This window comes from Pyrgilauda ruficollis, unplaced genomic scaffold, assembly GCF_017590135.1.
Source record: "Pyrgilauda ruficollis isolate IOZ18807 unplaced genomic scaffold, ASM1759013v1 scaffold26, whole genome shotgun sequence".
NCBI lineage: Eukaryota > Metazoa > Chordata > Aves > Passeriformes > Passeridae > Pyrgilauda > Pyrgilauda ruficollis.
In genome coordinates this window covers 1763259-1779636 of record NW_024523933.1, presented here as the reverse complement: position 1 = coordinate 1779636, position 16378 = coordinate 1763259, and the positions used below count along the sequence as shown (strand labels likewise).

General features: G+C 38.6%; 1 protein-coding gene across 3 annotated transcripts in view; it reads left to right on the top strand.

The window, feature by feature from the left end:
• KLF12 (Kruppel like factor 12) overlaps positions 1–16378 on the top strand; it is a 228749-nt gene that overhangs the window by 57715 nt on the left and 154656 nt on the right. For all 3 annotated transcript variants that reach the window (XM_041471240.1, XM_041471239.1, XM_041471238.1), the window contains exon 2: positions 6431–6494. In XM_041471240.1, the coding sequence (XP_041327174.1) occupies positions 6474–6494 (21 nt within the window). In that variant the 5' untranslated portion in view covers positions 6431–6473. The remainder of the gene's footprint in view (positions 1–6430; positions 6495–16378) is intronic.

The window sequence follows — 16378 nt, the reverse complement described above, 5'->3', positions numbered from 1 at the left end:
ACTTTGAAGAGAGAGATGAAATACTGCTGCTTGTACCTCAAGTAAAGCTGGCTTGATTCTGGACTGAGCATAAACCTAGTTTGAGTAAAAGCATTAAGCCAGAAGTGGGACAATGGGTGATGATATCTGGTAATGCTAATCTGTATTAGCAGGGCAAAATAAGAGTAAGAAACCTATAAAGTTAGGATCTTTCCTGTGCAGCATCTATTGTGTCAGTCTAGTCTTGATGGAACTGTCCTGCTGGAGAGGTTGATCTTTATCCCTTCCCCCATTGCAGAGATATAGAATAATCACTAGCAGGTCTCTTCCCTCTTATCGTCCTTGAGGCACAAGCAGTTTTCCTGTGGTTTACCTTCCTTTTCATTTAAAGTTTAACTTCATTTTTAGTACACCTAATCACATTTGTTTCATATGAAGTCCAAACAGAATGTACAAACAGAACATACATAATCCCAGTCTGAATTAGGAATAACCACTTTTAAATATTAAAATATTATTTTAAATACGTCTTTACCAAACTTTATTTACCAAAAAAAACCCATCAAAAATTTGTGACCAAACATGTGCATGTGCATACTTTTATAATAATATATGCGTACAAGTGTGTGTGTGTATGTATATATAAAAATAAAACCTATAATTTTTGTAACAAGAAAAGGCTCGTGAAGTCTTTAGACATTGTGCACAGTCTGGTAAATAAAATTTTCGTCTAACAGAGTTTGAACTGTGTGTGAGGGTGAGGTGGTGAACTGACAGACCTTGTCCTGCACTGTAACATGAGCATTTCCGTATGTCAGAGAAGCTGCCCAAAGTGATGGGTGATTGTGTTTATCACTATTGGTTTCATTTGGATCTAATGAAAAACAATGTCATTCTGTTTAAGCTAGAATTGTGAAGGGAGTATCAAGGTTTCAGAGCTATCCTTTCAAAAAACTGAGTGTCGAAGTTCACTGCTTTTAGAGTAAGAAGTCAAGGAGTAGTATTTGGCTGTGTTTTTCTCTGTTCCCTGCAATTTATTGCACTCTTCTAGATTGGCCACTGATTATTACCTAAATCCAGTCATTTGAGGATTCCATTACTTCTCCAGAGTTTAACTAAGTCCCATTTTATGTTTAAGATATTATCACTGTGCACATACACTTTCTAATTTCATTTGTGTACATTGATGCAGTAGCAAGGCTTTTTAAGTATTACTGAAAGACATTGTCTTTCTCTGAAACTTTAATAGTTGTCAAACCAGACATGTAAGTTCTAGGGAGATGAAATTGTTCTTGGAATTCATCTTGAAGACTCAGAAGGTCTGGGATTTACCCTTGAAGCTGTTCAGTTCAGAATAATTCATTAATGTCAAATAAAAGACCCTGTAAAGAATAATGTTTATTCCTCTAAGCCTCTACTGAAGGGCTGTGTAAGCACTTGTTGAACGTTTATTATAAACCTTTTAAAGTGAGGAGCAGGAGGAACATGGCAGGAAGGTTTAGTGTGTTTAGTTGATTAATTGTTCATCCACATTTGGCCAACTGCATGCTTTTTTTCAATGGAAACCTGTTGTCAGAGTGTAGTGATTTGGGGAAAAGTACCCCAAACATCAGGAAAACAACACTGCTTTATAGTCAGATAGCCAAGGATGTATTTACTTGTGCTACCATGATTCCAATGGCATTGACGTCTTTCTGGTTTGGCATTAATGTATTGGAGGCATCGCTCCATGTAGTCTTAGGGAAAACTGGGGCATATGTTTAGGAGGAGCTGTATCATCCCCATCCCAGACGGCAGTCCTCTCAGGTGCCCTAGGGACCAAACAAGTGGCAGAGTTGCTGCTTCTTACTTTGAATCCTGCTGTACTTTAGTACATGTGTGTGTCTCTTCTCTCTGCTAGATGTCATTCTTTGTGGGAGTCTGGATAAATATTTCAGTCTTTAGGAGTTCAAGAGAGCTAGGTATCACCTAGCAACAAGCATCCCACTCTCTACATCCTGCTTCTCTTTACTTTTATTAAAGTATCTGAAAACCAGAAGTTGAAACATTAAGGTAATTTTCAGAAATATTTTGAGCAACTTTAGATATTTTTGTTAAGATGTTTCAGCAGAGCAGCAAAGATGTTGGTGTGGGGGCTGGCATATTAAAGTCCTTGTTTGAACAGTAGTTGCAATCAAAAATTAGCAAAAACTTCAGCTGGAGACAGAATAACCCTTATGACTGCAGTTGTTAGGATGCATAGCAAGTGATCCTTTGGTCTTGTGAGGTCTGCAGTTACACTTAACCTAAACTGAATGACTTTTAGACTGTACTCTGGGATTTGTCTTGCAGCTTGTAGTGACTGCTGGTGGGACAGTGCCTTGTATTGGAATTTCACTTTTTTTTTTTTTTTTTTTGCAAAGCTTTGTGGCAAAGCGTATTGGCTGGTTTCAGTTACAGTGGTGCAGCACTCAGTTTAAAAATATCCTGGGGACCAGACCCAGGTCCAGAAAGGGAGACACTTGAATTGCAGCTGAGGAAGACTTTGGGATTTGCTCAATACAGTGCTGGACTGTATGCCAGCATCTCCTATCCTGTGTCAGTTTTAAGTGTCAAGGACTGCTGTGGATTTGTATCTTGTGGTTAATGTATATTTTATGTGTAGCTTGTGCAAAATGTCACTTTATGAAGTGTATGAATGTCCCTGCAAGAGTCAGAAACGTAGGGAAAAAGGACAAGTGTGTGACTACTGTTACTACAAGGGTAGTTATCCTTAACACTGGGTTGAGGATAACCTGTGTTCATCTCTGAGTAGTGCTGAAACTGAACTTTCAGTGATCCTGCCTTACCTGATGGCAAGGGTGGTCTTGATGAGTTTGGGAGAAGTCGTGCTGGTTTTGGGGAAGTTTGGTGTGACTCAGGGCCCTTGAAAGGGGTTGCACAAGTCAAAATACAGATCTAAGGGCTTTAAAGAAGAAAAGTGCATACTTTGAAAATAAAACAGATGATGTAAGAAGGTGACTAGCTCCACTATGTCCAAATAAGGAGTTTGTTTTGTAGCGGGAAAAGTTAGTAAATCCTGATTCAGCAAATGACTTAACTTTGCAAATTAGTTGGTATTTTCCAAATGTACATTCCCATACCTATCTGAATTATAAGAGTAAAAATAGCACAAGGAGTAATTTGTTAATGTATTAATGTGAGTTTCCTTTAAAATTATCAGTATGCAAAAGATAAGTAAAAGTGATACCAGTGTGGACTTGTGAGCTAATGAACTAACATGGGTTTATATGTTCAAAAGTGTTCTATTTGTAGAGATATGGCTACCTCTGCATCCATAGGGACTTCTGTCTTTCCTGAAATAATACACTCAGCATGATTGTCCTGAAACTCTTCTCATGCTCATTAATGTGGTCCAGGAGTCTTGCTCAGCTCCACCAGTAAGTGTTTCTGCTGGTTGGGGTGGCACTACCAGGGCATCTCATCTGATCAAGACAGGTTTTCAAAATGGACTAGGTGTTGCCAACCAAATGTATTTGGTTTCTTCTTGCTGTAGAAAAAGTAATCTAATGTTTGGTGGCATTCATAAACTCCTGGGGTCCTAAAACACTGTTTTAAGGTGAAAGTTAGGCTTTGGGTAGAAGAGGACATAATTCTGTGTTTGCTGCTTAAATTTCATTATTTTGGTTGAAGATTATGGTTTGTGCTTTCACTCTGTATTTGCAGAGCCTTTTTAGCGTTAAAGGTTTCAAATTGGAAATACTGTGCAGCTGTCTCATTGGGTAGATTTTCTTCTACTATGAAACCTGCTTGGTGCAAGTGGAAGATGTTTCTACTTGGACTTCAATGTCTGATTTTATATTCCTGATAGTAGAAAGTAACATTTCACTGCAAGGGACTGAAAACCAAAGTCCATAGCGGGTTTCATGGCAGTGACACGTGTGGCAGAATGGATGGGCCCTTTTTTCATATGCATTTTGAAGTGCTTTCATATGAAGTCACAGCTTTTCAGCACTTTTCAAAATCGGGGCAAACATTTGCAAAGTTACTAGTTAAATGTCATTTTCAGGGGAAAAGAGTTTGCTCTTAATCTTCTCAAAAGCAGCCTAAAATAGAAGCTCTTCCATAGAGGAGAACACCCAGTGGTGCAAGGATGTGGGCAATTTAATGCTTGTTAATTGTGCTGACCCAAAGAGCATTAATAAGCAAACCCAGTGACTTGTCATTGCTAAAGAAGTCGCTTTTCCTTGAGGAGGACCCTTGGACATGATTTAATAACGCAAAAGCACAGCTGCAGCTCTGGCTGGTTGGATAGAGGTTTGTTCTGTCTAAAACACAGACCCGTGTTTGCTGTGTCACCATAGCCACCGTAACATAATAGGACTGCAGCGTTGGTGTGTAACTTGAAGCAAAGTTGTGTTGTAGGAACATGTGCGTCTGTGTGCATGTAGAGAGGAGTAATGATGAGAAAACCTGGAGAACTGGAAACAATTACAGGTCAAACTCTGTCTTCTCTCATGGAGACTCCGTGAAGCTTTTGGATACATTGCATTTAATTTAAAAAAAGGAAATGACTAAGTAATTTCCTGTACAGGTTAGGTGACCACATCGTGTGAGTCCTGGATATGGAAAATGTGGTCCAGTTGTCCCATTTTTGGACAAGAGCACAGAAGAAAGAGCAGTTATAAACTTAAAGGTGGTTCTTCAAGTGTGCAGTTTTAAAAGGAAAAAAAAAAAGGGATCTGCTACATGAAATTTTGAAGTAATCCAAATAATGCCAAGGTAGATGAAATAACAAAAGGGAAAGAGAGTCTACAAGATGCACAAGAGAAGACAAATGGTCTGCAACAGTTAGCATGCTTATGGTCTGTTGTATTCAGTTAGGTCAGTGTTTGTGGTGACTTTGCAGCTTTTTATAATTCATACAAATATTTGAAACTTACTTTCTTCTATTAAACTTAATATTTTCTTAGGAATAAAATACAAGTGTGTGATGTTCAGTTGGTATGACAATAACACACTATATGAATGGACTATTTCTATTTTCTTAAGGAAGCTTCTTGTCTTCTTTTCACTGTAGAAGTTTGTGTGGTATTTGGAAACCTGTCATGTTGTCATATATACAGCAGTAATGAAATACTGGAATGTGGTTTAAAATCAGGTAGGTGATGCTCTACTGGTACTTGAAGGATGACCTTATTTTGAATGACAGAAAAATAACAGCAGATTGTTTATAGTAATTCTGACAGCAGATTTAGATTCTTGAATTCACACCATTTCCATTATTAAGAGAGACATATGTAAGTAGCATTTGCTTCCAGATACATGCACATATTTTGTCAAGGGGTTTAAGACATCCTGTCTATTATTTAAATTTCGAACATCTGAAGATTTTTTTCTCCCCCAAGGCTTTTCTAAAAAGTTGGACTGCTGGGTTTGTTTATTTTTTTAAACCTGAAGGAGCCTCACAAAACACAATATTTGAATCTCTGTATGCTTTTTTTGTTTTACAGATTAACATAGAATCTTAGGATGTTTTGAGTTGGAAGGAACTTAATGTTCATCTAGTTCCAACCTCCCTGTAATGGACAGGGTTGCCACCCCCTAGGTCAGGTTGCTCAAAACCTCATCCAACCTGTCCTTGAACACTTTTAGGGATAGAACATCCACAGCTTCGCTGGACAACCTGTGCCAATGCCTTGCCACCCTCACAGTAAAGAATTTATTTCTAACATCTAATCTATATCTCTCCTCATTTCGTTTGAAACATTGTCTTATGGTATATGCCCATTTAAAAAGTTCTTCTCCAGCTCTCTTGTAGCCCTTTAGGTACTGGAAGGTGCTGTAAGGTCTCTCCAGAGCCTTCTCTTCTCCAGGCTGAGCAACCCTAACTCTTTCAGCCCCTCTCACAGGAGGGATGCTGCAGCCCTCTGTTCTCTGTGGCCCTCATAACTAAACTGATCATGTATCTATAGGAAACACTGCAAGAAATATATATTCAGATTTTGTGGTGGTCTTGGACAGTTTTTTAATGTGTCACTGTTGGAATTATGCATAGTATTTCTGGGAAATACAGTTTTAAATATGGTTAAAGAATGCTTGCCCTCTGTAGCTGCTGGAAAGTTTACCTGTACAAACGCAGGGTACTGGTACATAGTGGGCTCAGAAGACTAATTAAAGCAGTTGGGATTTAGTGAGCTGAAATAGCAGCTCAGAAGTTAAAAACACAGACCTTTGACTAAAATCATTAGTTAAGAGGAAACATAAGGCTTTCTCCAATATACCTTTTTGTCATATTAATCCATTTTTGTTTTAAGTGCTTATAAAATCACTGTTCTTCTGAGCTCTGTTTTACTATGGAATAGACGTCTGTGGTTAGATTTTTTTGTATTTACATACACAACATACTTGAGAAATTATTGAACTTCTCAGAAAATACACAAATTAAATGATTTAATATTTTCTTTTTCAGGATTGAAGTGGATCTAGGGACAAATGGATGACTGAATATTCATATGAAGAGGAAAGCCATAAAAGTTGGTTGACATTTTTACAGCCATATATATTATATGTATTAATGCGGGTATCAAAAATTTACACTGTGTTATAAAACAGAATAGCTTAAATAACTGGCCTGAGCTTTGTATGCTGCATTGTCTTTGAGGCAGGGGAGTACTGTAGCTTAACAGCTGTGGCTTAATGCAGTGTTTGCTGACAATACCCGAATGTACAGCAGAAAAACCAGTAGTACGTTAAGGAAATAGTCAATTCCTTTGAAGCCAGGTATTTGAATGGGCTCACACATTCTTCCATGCAAGGATGAAGACAGAAGTAGAGGGGTGTTGTCTTCCATTATAGCTACTGACTATGATGCTTAATATGTTGTGGAGTGGCACTCAGATGCCACATTGACAGGTGCTCTTTAAGAAGTCAAACAGGAGATGATCTGTTTGAAAGTTATCTTGGTGCTTTGTTTTCTTGTGATGAGAGAAGATTATTTACACTGTGAATTTCCTCTGATAATAAAAAAGGAAGAAGCTATTGGTGGACCTCCATGGCTGGCTACTGTTCTAACACACCGAGCCTTGACCTCTGCCAATCTGAGTTATTGGTGACTATGAGGGATAATATTTTTCTGGGATGCTATGATAACCAATTCACATTGAGGCCATTTAAACACAACTGATGCTGCCTGTGGATTTAGACCAGAGCAAATGAATTGTATTGACAAATGCAGGGTGTGGTACAGTGGGATGCAGGGCATAGTCCAGGGGGATGCTGCTAAGTCCAGGGATTAAGTAAAACATTCTGAAAACTCTAATAGTCAAGGAGGGGTGTTATTGTGGGAAGCCTGTTCCCTTGAGAGCTTCTGTCAACCTCTGAATCCCAGTCAGGGATGGAAACAATCAAAAAACCGTCAAAAAACCTGAGGTTTTGTTTTTCAAGAGCAGAGTATTAAATCAGTGCAAGAAATGTAAGTCTACAGTTCTGTTAATTTAGCAAAGTAGTTAAAGAGGACAGAGTCTTATTTTTCTCAGTGATAATTCAGTTTTATCAAGCTTTTAGTGGTTCAGATGTTTTACAATTTATGAACTACTGACCTGGATGTAGAAGAGTGTAATTCCTTCTTGGGTAAACTTCTTGAGTGTTCAGAAGAGGGAATGGACATGCTGATTCCAGCTACCTCCAAATTCAGAAGCAGCATAAAATTTGGGGGAATCATCTGTGTCTTTGAATTTTGTTTTCTGAAATAAGAGCCAGCAAAGCAATCTTCAGAAGCATCCATAGAACTTCTCCTTTGTATGCTGCAGGTCCCAGAAAACACCTCTGGCCTCCCAGAGCCAAATTTAAACCCTGATAGAGACAAAGTGGTATTAGTAGCTGTGCAGAAATGTACACAATTTTTCCATGGGGTCAGGGGCCCATATGCCCACACGAGGCAGCAGTTGTTGCCTGCTAAAACCAGAGCACAAAATCTTGAGGAATTTCCCTTTGGTTTGATTGCTGACAAGTCAGCGGCTGCTGCCCATACCGATGTCTAACAGCTTGGGATGGGCCAGCGTCATGGCCGAGCAAGCGCTTCCCTGCTCAGATCTCTTGGCTATGAATAGCAGAGGGAAAAACGGATACTTTCCAAACCTTACTTGCATCTTTCAGAAGTGAGGTGATAAAATCTTGTATTTACAAACTTGGGGAGGCATTTCACTGACAGAAAGTGTGAGAGGATAAAAAACCAAACTAATTATCTGTAAGCCATCTTTGGATATAATTTTGTTACAGTGGACTACTCTTGCTGTCCAGGAGACAGCACAGAGCAGCACTACCATAGTGTGGTAATGTTCTGTGTTGGATTGAGAAGTAACTGGGACAGGCTGTGTCTTAGGTATTTGGTTTGGGAAGTAACACCTGGGCAGAAAAAGTTACGGATTTTTTTCTTGAGAGGGGCTGTCATGCCAGAGTCTGTGCAGAGGAGGGACGGCTTCCAGATCAAGCAAAAGCAAAAGACTCTTGAAATAATTTTTCCTTTTTGCACATTTCTGTAATTGCATGAGAGCTGTATCTCTGGTAGCTCTGTATCGCCGTTCCTCTCTCTGCTTTTGCTTTTCTGGTTTAACACAGAGTGTGGAATGAGGAAGGAAGAACTGGAGAACAGGGTGACCTCTTTCTTGTCAAGCCATAGTTCCACTCTCTCATGCCCTTCTGATGACATCCCACAGTAATTGTGGGGAAGCTGCTCTAAATATGTGCAGATAAGGAAAGGGGTACTGAGTTATTTCTTCACATGTATTCTGTTTGGCAGCCTTTGCAAATGTAGGACTCTGAATCCTACTGGTAGTCTTTTATGTTAGGAAAGTACCGTGATTAAATCGTATCAGTAAATGAAAAAAAAAAAAAAAAAAAAAAAAAAAAAAAAAAAAAAAAAAAAAAAAGTGGTTACATGGAGGAATTTGAAGTTTGAGCTAAAAATTCCTTTTCTGGGAAGAAATGATTCCAGAAAGCTTAAGCAACAGAGATGGAGAAGGCTTCTCTGTGGTCACTGTTATGATCAGTTGATAAAAGTTCTGGCTCCAATAGGGAAGAGATTGGATTTCAGCCAGTACCCTGCCTTAGCTTTTTGTTTTATTGCTCCTCTACTAATCTAGTTTTGAAAGATTTTCGCTGCTAACATTAAAATGTTGCTGTATTATTGGGAGTGTAAACAACTTGTGTTGCATTGACTGTGTGTTATATTGGTATATTTAAGGTCTTCCTGGGCCTGCCTCAAAATATATGTAAACGTGGTGTTGTATAAATAAGTGATATCCAAGCATATAGGCAACTGATGAAGGAAAAATGGGCATAATTCTTATTCTCATAAAATGAAGTTAGATAAATACCTAGCAGAAAAAAAAATGCAAAAGTAAACCTGACAGCATATGTGTATACAGAATGCTTGCAACTTACAATACTTCTGCATTTTCCATAATACTGACAGCTGCATCCAGAGGTTCATTTGTCTGTTGAATCAGATATTTAACGTTTGTTTTTCAGTGTACAGTGGCTGAATGGGGGTGTAGGAGGAGTGAGACTTGGGTAGGAGCTGGCAAGGAAATGGATAACTGACAGAGGAAAACTATAGCTCAAAGGTTCTGGGCAAAATAAAGATCTAAGACTTCAAAACCAGGTAAACAGGACTGAAAGAAGGTCAGAGAGCAGAACTAAAGGGATTGTTCAGATTGGAAAAGCACAGATCTGGGTTGTACTTAACGAGTGACCATGGGTGCAATCACACGACTCACACTGTGGTTTCATGAACAGCTCCTAGAAATAACACTGGGCAGTTCAGTTGATCAGGTTTAATGATGTTTTAAGTTATTTAATGCTGGAAAAGTGATGAACAACACTGAGTTTAATGGTGTAAGGATGACTCCTGATTTTCTGTGTGTCATGTTTTCAAAAAAAAACCAAAATCAAGACATCCAAGAGCAAACTTTAGCTCAACTGTATAGAGGATGGGACTCAAGGAGGTGTTTTTTGAACTGTTGAAAGCCCACCCCGTTTCAGAAATCTCCCAACCTCTTATGTGCCCTTGCCTCGCCTCCTCTGGCTCCTGCATGTAGCAGGGCATGGGAGGGTGCAGAACCTGCTAGCTGCTGGTTGCAGGCCTGGGGCTCTACCCCATGCTCCACTGCCGGCTGGGCAAGCCCCTGGGTCATCTCATCTGACTCAGGATCTGCCCTGCTTTTGTGTGGAGTTTGGATTCATTGGACTTCATCTTTTTGCTTTTTCATGCTTTTTAAAGTCTGGTCATGATAAAAACATGTCTTTGTAAAATGTATTTGAGAATGTTTCAAGGAAGTTTTATGGTTTTATTTGCATAGTCAGTATAGTGGTAACAGTGTGGTGATATGTTTGGTTTTTCTTGTCAGCTGTCCCCTCTGTATTGCAAACAAATGCAGTTTTTTCTAGAAAGCAAGCAGCTGTTCTTAAGGAGTCTTTCTCATCTAGCATCAGTCAATGGATTCTTGGAATATAATTATGACTAGAAACATGAACTTGGTAAAATATATTAATCTTGAGGGAATTACTTTGCACTGACCATCAATCTATCTTTTTGTCATGTGCTTTTCAGTTTAGATTACTCTCAGGCAAAGAGGCTGTAGTTTGATGTTTTGTCTTAATTCATTGTGATTATAAATTAGTTGGATTAAACTGTTACATTAAAATGTAACAAATGACTACTTAAAAATTACTGATGGCCCCATTCAGCAAGGCAGGGGGCTGTGAAGTTCTTTTGGTTTCATCTGTTGTCTAGCGTTTATCAAGATGGGTCCCTTAACAGTTGATTTTTAATGAATATTTCACAATGTAAATAGATAGCAGGCAGTTGTCTGGAGTTCCATCATATTCATAGGACAGATCTGCTTTTACTTGCTGTCACTGAAAAATGTAAAAGTTGATGCTGAAACTGTTGAGTGGGATGAAAGCTTTCCTCCAAATCTTATGTTGCAGAAAGGGAGGAGCAGCAGTGGTTTTCTTTCTTTTCCTATTCTTTACATCAGCAGTCACATACTGTGCTGTCTCTTGCTCCTGTCTTTTCCCACTGGGTGCTGGAGGACTGTGCATGGTGCACACTGTAGCCCCAGGTTTGCTCACTGTAGGCTCAGCCCTACTGCAGGTGGGGTCAGGTGAATTTGGAGCTGGTGCCTATGACTGAAAAATTGCTGGGGTCATTTCCAACACTGAAATTTTCCAAGGAGAAAAAGGCATTTAAGATGGCTGGCAACAAACCACTTCAGCTTTGTGAGTTTGCCTATTAGCTCTTTGCTGTTTCCCTTGCATTTACAAAGTTACGGAATGATTGCTGGAAAAACCCTGGTGTTCTTATTAGGCTTTCCTTATGAACAGCAGTACAAAATTCGTTCTACGCAGTTCATTTTCTTTGTTTGTGCCAGACAGATGCTTTCATAATCTTAGTTTATTGTTTATGGATCCTGGGTCTTGCCTACATCCCATTCATTTCCTAACTCTTTTGGTGACACACGTACATGTAGATTATGGACAAATCATATTTAGCAGTTGGCTTGTGATCTGACCTTGTTTAAATAAAATTGGGCTGTTTGTTTTTGTATTTAGTTTCTGCCAGTGTGGATTGGGGGTAAAACATCCATGGGGTATCCTAACTATTGTCTTTAAGTTTTATACATAAAAATGCAGACATTTCAGAAGTGTTATTTTACTGATTGAAGATAGCTGTGGTCTTTTTGCACTCTCAGTCTTCAAAAGGTATAGAAAGTAGGCACAGGGTGAGTTAAACTTGCCCTGTCAAAGCCTGGTCTTCTGCAAAATCTCAAGCTTAGCTCTAAAATCAATACATATTTTCATATGTTATAAATAAGGTTGTTTTCTCAAATAGTCAGAGCAAAGTTGCCCAAAAGGCTTTGTTCATAAATGGGAGAAAGGTCTTTGGCTCAGTAGTAGTGTGGAGGGTTTGCATCCAGTGACTGCACAGACTTCTGCTCTGCTTGGAGGAACTGCTGTGGAATATTTTGAGTGTATTGGTTTTTGAATTAAAATGCTTTTTATTAAACCCTTTTTTGAAATAGGAAGAATGGAGAATTGCATAAAAGAGGATGGTAGCAATTTTCATGTGAGGTGATGTGTGGGAGAGTAAGGCAGCTCACATTATAGTGGAGTTTACAGGAGAGTAGTTTGTCTAGAATTGACAAAATGTGATAAAAATGTGGAATATTTAAAATGTTCTTTTCACAGTTCAAGTCATGAAAATTACTAAATGTCATTTTCAAGCAAAGGAAGATCTTGCTGGTGTTGCCTGGATCACTTCTCCATGAAGAGACAGGTGGTGAGGATGGTTTGTGGGTAGTAAATTATGGATGTAGGTGAATGCTGTTTAAGAGCTAGCTTCAGCACCTGCTGACATAACTGAGTTCTGCAGAGTGCTGTTTAATCTACTTCTGAAAGTTAATAGATAACCCTTTATGATCTTACTTAGTAAATGCGTTAGCATCTATAATTTGTATTACTTACTGCTGTTGATGGTAAGGCTTGGGATGTGGTAACTTCATCTGATTAATTAAGGTCATAGGGAGCTTTTAAATGCATCCTGTGATCACCATCCTCCTGTAAATGTTGCTTTGTTTTTTGAAGTTTGAGGATTTTTTTGTCAGGTTGAGGGTTTTCTTTGGTTTTTAATTCATTTTGGGAGTGAAAAAAATATCAGAAAAACTTTATCGTGAAAAGATCAGCAAGAGCTGAGAGCAGAGTTAACAAAAACTAGCCTGTGAGCATAAAATAACAAACAGCTTTATAATGTGGGCAAAGACGCCCTTGGTTCCCATTTCTGGTGTTGAAAACGTGTGGTGTGTGTTGGTGTTCCCCTGCTGGGAGGTGGAGATGTGTTAAAAACAGTTCCTGCATCTCAGGAACAGAAACTGATACTGTGGCCTCTTGTCTCCAAAATTTGTCTTGTAGGTTATATATGAAGTAAAATGGTGGAAACAGCCTAAGGATCTAGGTGAGAAGTTTTCAGGTGAGCATTTCCTCAGTTCAGGCTATAGTGGGAAGCGAGCCAAGAGTGTTACTGCTTTAGCTTAGATCAGGAAATGCTTCCATGCATGTCCTGGCCCAGCAGGCTTTGTTTCACATCATGGCATGACCCAGGGCTGCACAAATTATTGGAAGAAACTTGGTTTGGTGTTTCCAAACCACTGTCTGTTTCAAACCACTTTCTTCAGTTCCTTTTTCAGCCTTGACAGCTCTTCTGGGGACTAGTTCTGGCTGATGGGACATAATTCACAGAGAACTAGATTGCGAATACCTGGATTCATTCTTTTAATTTTCAGTCATTTTGCGAAAGGCTCCTGTCTTCTACTAGTCAGCATAGTCTGTCTTCTACTAATAAGCATCTCCAGAGGGCAGTCCTTCCCATGGGATTTTTCTGTCCTCCCTGAAAGGACATCTGTTCTGCCTGTAACATGTGATGGTACAGACACTGTGAGTACACGAGGCTCCACTGTGCTGAACTCATTCTCCAGCCCTTGGATTTCCAAAACACCCCTGAGCATCCCTGCTCTTGCAGCCTGACTTCTTTGCTGCCACACAGTCTCTTGGGAACAAAAGAGCAGTCACCATGATCATTTCACCTTTTAATCCTAGTGCACTTAGTGAACAATTTACTAATTCTAGTAATGACTAAATTTATACTACTCCAGAGAGGGAAGCACAAGGCATTTAATTTCAAAGCTGTTTGACAAGACCATTTTAATGTGTGTATTTTGAGAAGTATGACACCAGTTTCCAAAGTGCCTAATGGGGACAAAAATGTTTAAATTCATACTCTCAGGTTTTCAGTTTCCAAGAAACAGAATAATCATAATTTCTATTGAGTATGGTTCATCAAATAAAACAATTTAAAAACAGATGTACAGGACTTGCTACTTCAGCTTATTTAATAATGACCTCTATCTGGTCATTAGTTATAAGCATGTAAGTTTTGCATGGGGAAAAAAAAAAGATACTTCTCTTGTGTGGAGATATTAATTCTCAATGTTATGAACCATCACAACTAATTGCATTTTGGAGTTAATCATTTCTTTGTAATGAGGAGGGGAAGGATGTTCTCCATCTGAACAGTGGTGCTGATGAAAATACATCGAACCATACTGAAATATTTTGTATTCTTGTTTTCTTTTCCTACATATCTGAAAATAAGAATTTAGTGGTAGAAATAAATGCATTTGGATTTTAGTATTTTTTACATCCTGTGGAGAGCATGATGTTGAACAATGGCAATTTGTCACTTCTCTTATGATGGTGTAGAAGAATGTGTTAGAATTCAGTAGCTGGCACATAAGGAAAAGACAGTTAGCTTAATACTGATATCCACTGCTAACAGACCTGAATAATGATTCCACTGGATATGGTATTTCCTGTACCCAAGGACACATGTCTTAAAGAGAATACAAGCTCCCAGTATTAATCTAAATCTCCACTCACTCTTGTGCTTCCCACGTGATGATTCATGAAGTCTTTCTTTTGCAGAGGTCTGGTGATGAGTCAGGAAAGGGCAAGTTCTCTACTTTGAGGCTGTCACCTTCTTTTGAACTTTGCTATTTACTGAAGTTTTTTGGTGTTCAGTTTGATAGCAGTCAGCTGCAGCTGTGATTGCAGTCAGCTGTGATGGACATGTGGGCATAGCTCCAGTGAGAACAGAAGCCTGGGCTTTCAGGCATTGTAGGTAAATGTGCTGAGTTTCCACCTTAATTTTTAAGTAATATGGAAGTGTTTCAGTATTTATATTAGGAAACAAAAACAAATAAAAAAAACCCTAACGAAAAGGCTAAGGACATGATAAAAGGTGTCTTAGAAATAGCAAGATAGAAAACATTATTTTTTCGTTGGCTTTGTTTTTCCTTTTATTTTTAAGAGTATGGTACAGCCCTCAAAACCCAAACATTTGGAGTACAGTCTGAATTTCATTTAAAATCATATGAATTTGGGATTTGGTGTTTCTGAAGTGAGATTACAGTGAGAATCTCTCTTGCAAATTAAGTAGTAAGGAGTGCCTGTTGGACTTAGGAAGATGAAAATTAACTTGGATGTGTAGGTTGTCTTAAGTGCAGTGGAACTGAGATGATGTTTGCTGAACTACTCTTTGGAGATTTACATAATGGATGAGATACAGGAGCTCCAGGCAGCATGACAGTGGAGTTTATTTTATCGCAGGATGTAAAACAAGTGAATTGCCTTAATAATCTCTGCAGAAAGCAAGGGTAATCTTTCCTTTTTTTTTCTTTATTTTTTTAAATACGGAGAAAGAGAGCCAGAGAGTTCACATATCCTGGCTGTCCATGTGCAAGGAACCCAACCTTTCTTTAGAATGATCTGAATCAATTCAGCCATCGTGCTTTCTTATTGAGGACTTCCAAAGCTCTTCAGGGAGGACAAGCAACCTACATCTCTAAAAATATGTCTGGTATGTAGTAAAATGAGATGATAATTCATGGCTTGATATAAGATGCTCATAACAGGTTGGGTAATTATTCTAACTGTTATATATTTAAATATATGGAAAGCATTTATAAACCAAGCATACCTGCTGTTAGTTCTGTAGTTGTAATGATAATTTCAAAAGTTTTAGAGCCTTTATAATTTCAAAGTGGGTGCATTTTTGGAAAGAAGCTTTAGTGTTGAAAGGCTGCAGGATTTAATTTTTTATCAAACCAATTTACCCACTTTGGTTGGTGTGGAGGTTTCTGTTTTTTTACTTCAGCTGATAATATCTCTTCAGCATGGAAAGTGGACAAGCAAACACTGGAAAAGTAAAATAGTTAAGTCTAGGTGGTAATAACAACACCCAATTCCTGTTGTATCCTTTTCAGTTGTGTATTCGGCTTCAAGCAAGAATTGGACTCTTATGTTATTCTGAATATAAATGTGCCATTGCTCTTTGATCTTTAGCAAAACTTCCTAACGATCAAGGCTACTTAGCACTTTTGCTCAAAGGAAAAGATTTACTTTTGGGCATAGCAAGTTTCCAGAAGAGTTAATGATGTCCTTAGGTTCTGGTTTTAGTGAGCTGTATGCAGCTTAAGAATTTTTTGTATTAATCTTATGTCAATTGCTAGTTCTTCTAGAGGAGCCCAGGCAAGTATTTCATTATAAAATGTTGCACAGGAAAAAGGCATTTATTTACCTAATGTGAAACCAGGTTATCAGAAAAAAAGTCAGAATTTACTGAGCGTAGTATTATGTGAGTTTCTGCTTTTGTTAATGAAAAAAACATATTTCCAGTGATTTCAGCAGTGATGGACAATAGCTGATCAATCTACTAGGTATGCTGTGCTCCGCTCTTAATTCCCAGATGCAGACTGGGATTAGTTCTGCCAGATTTCCTCTGGATGCTGGATAGCATTTATTG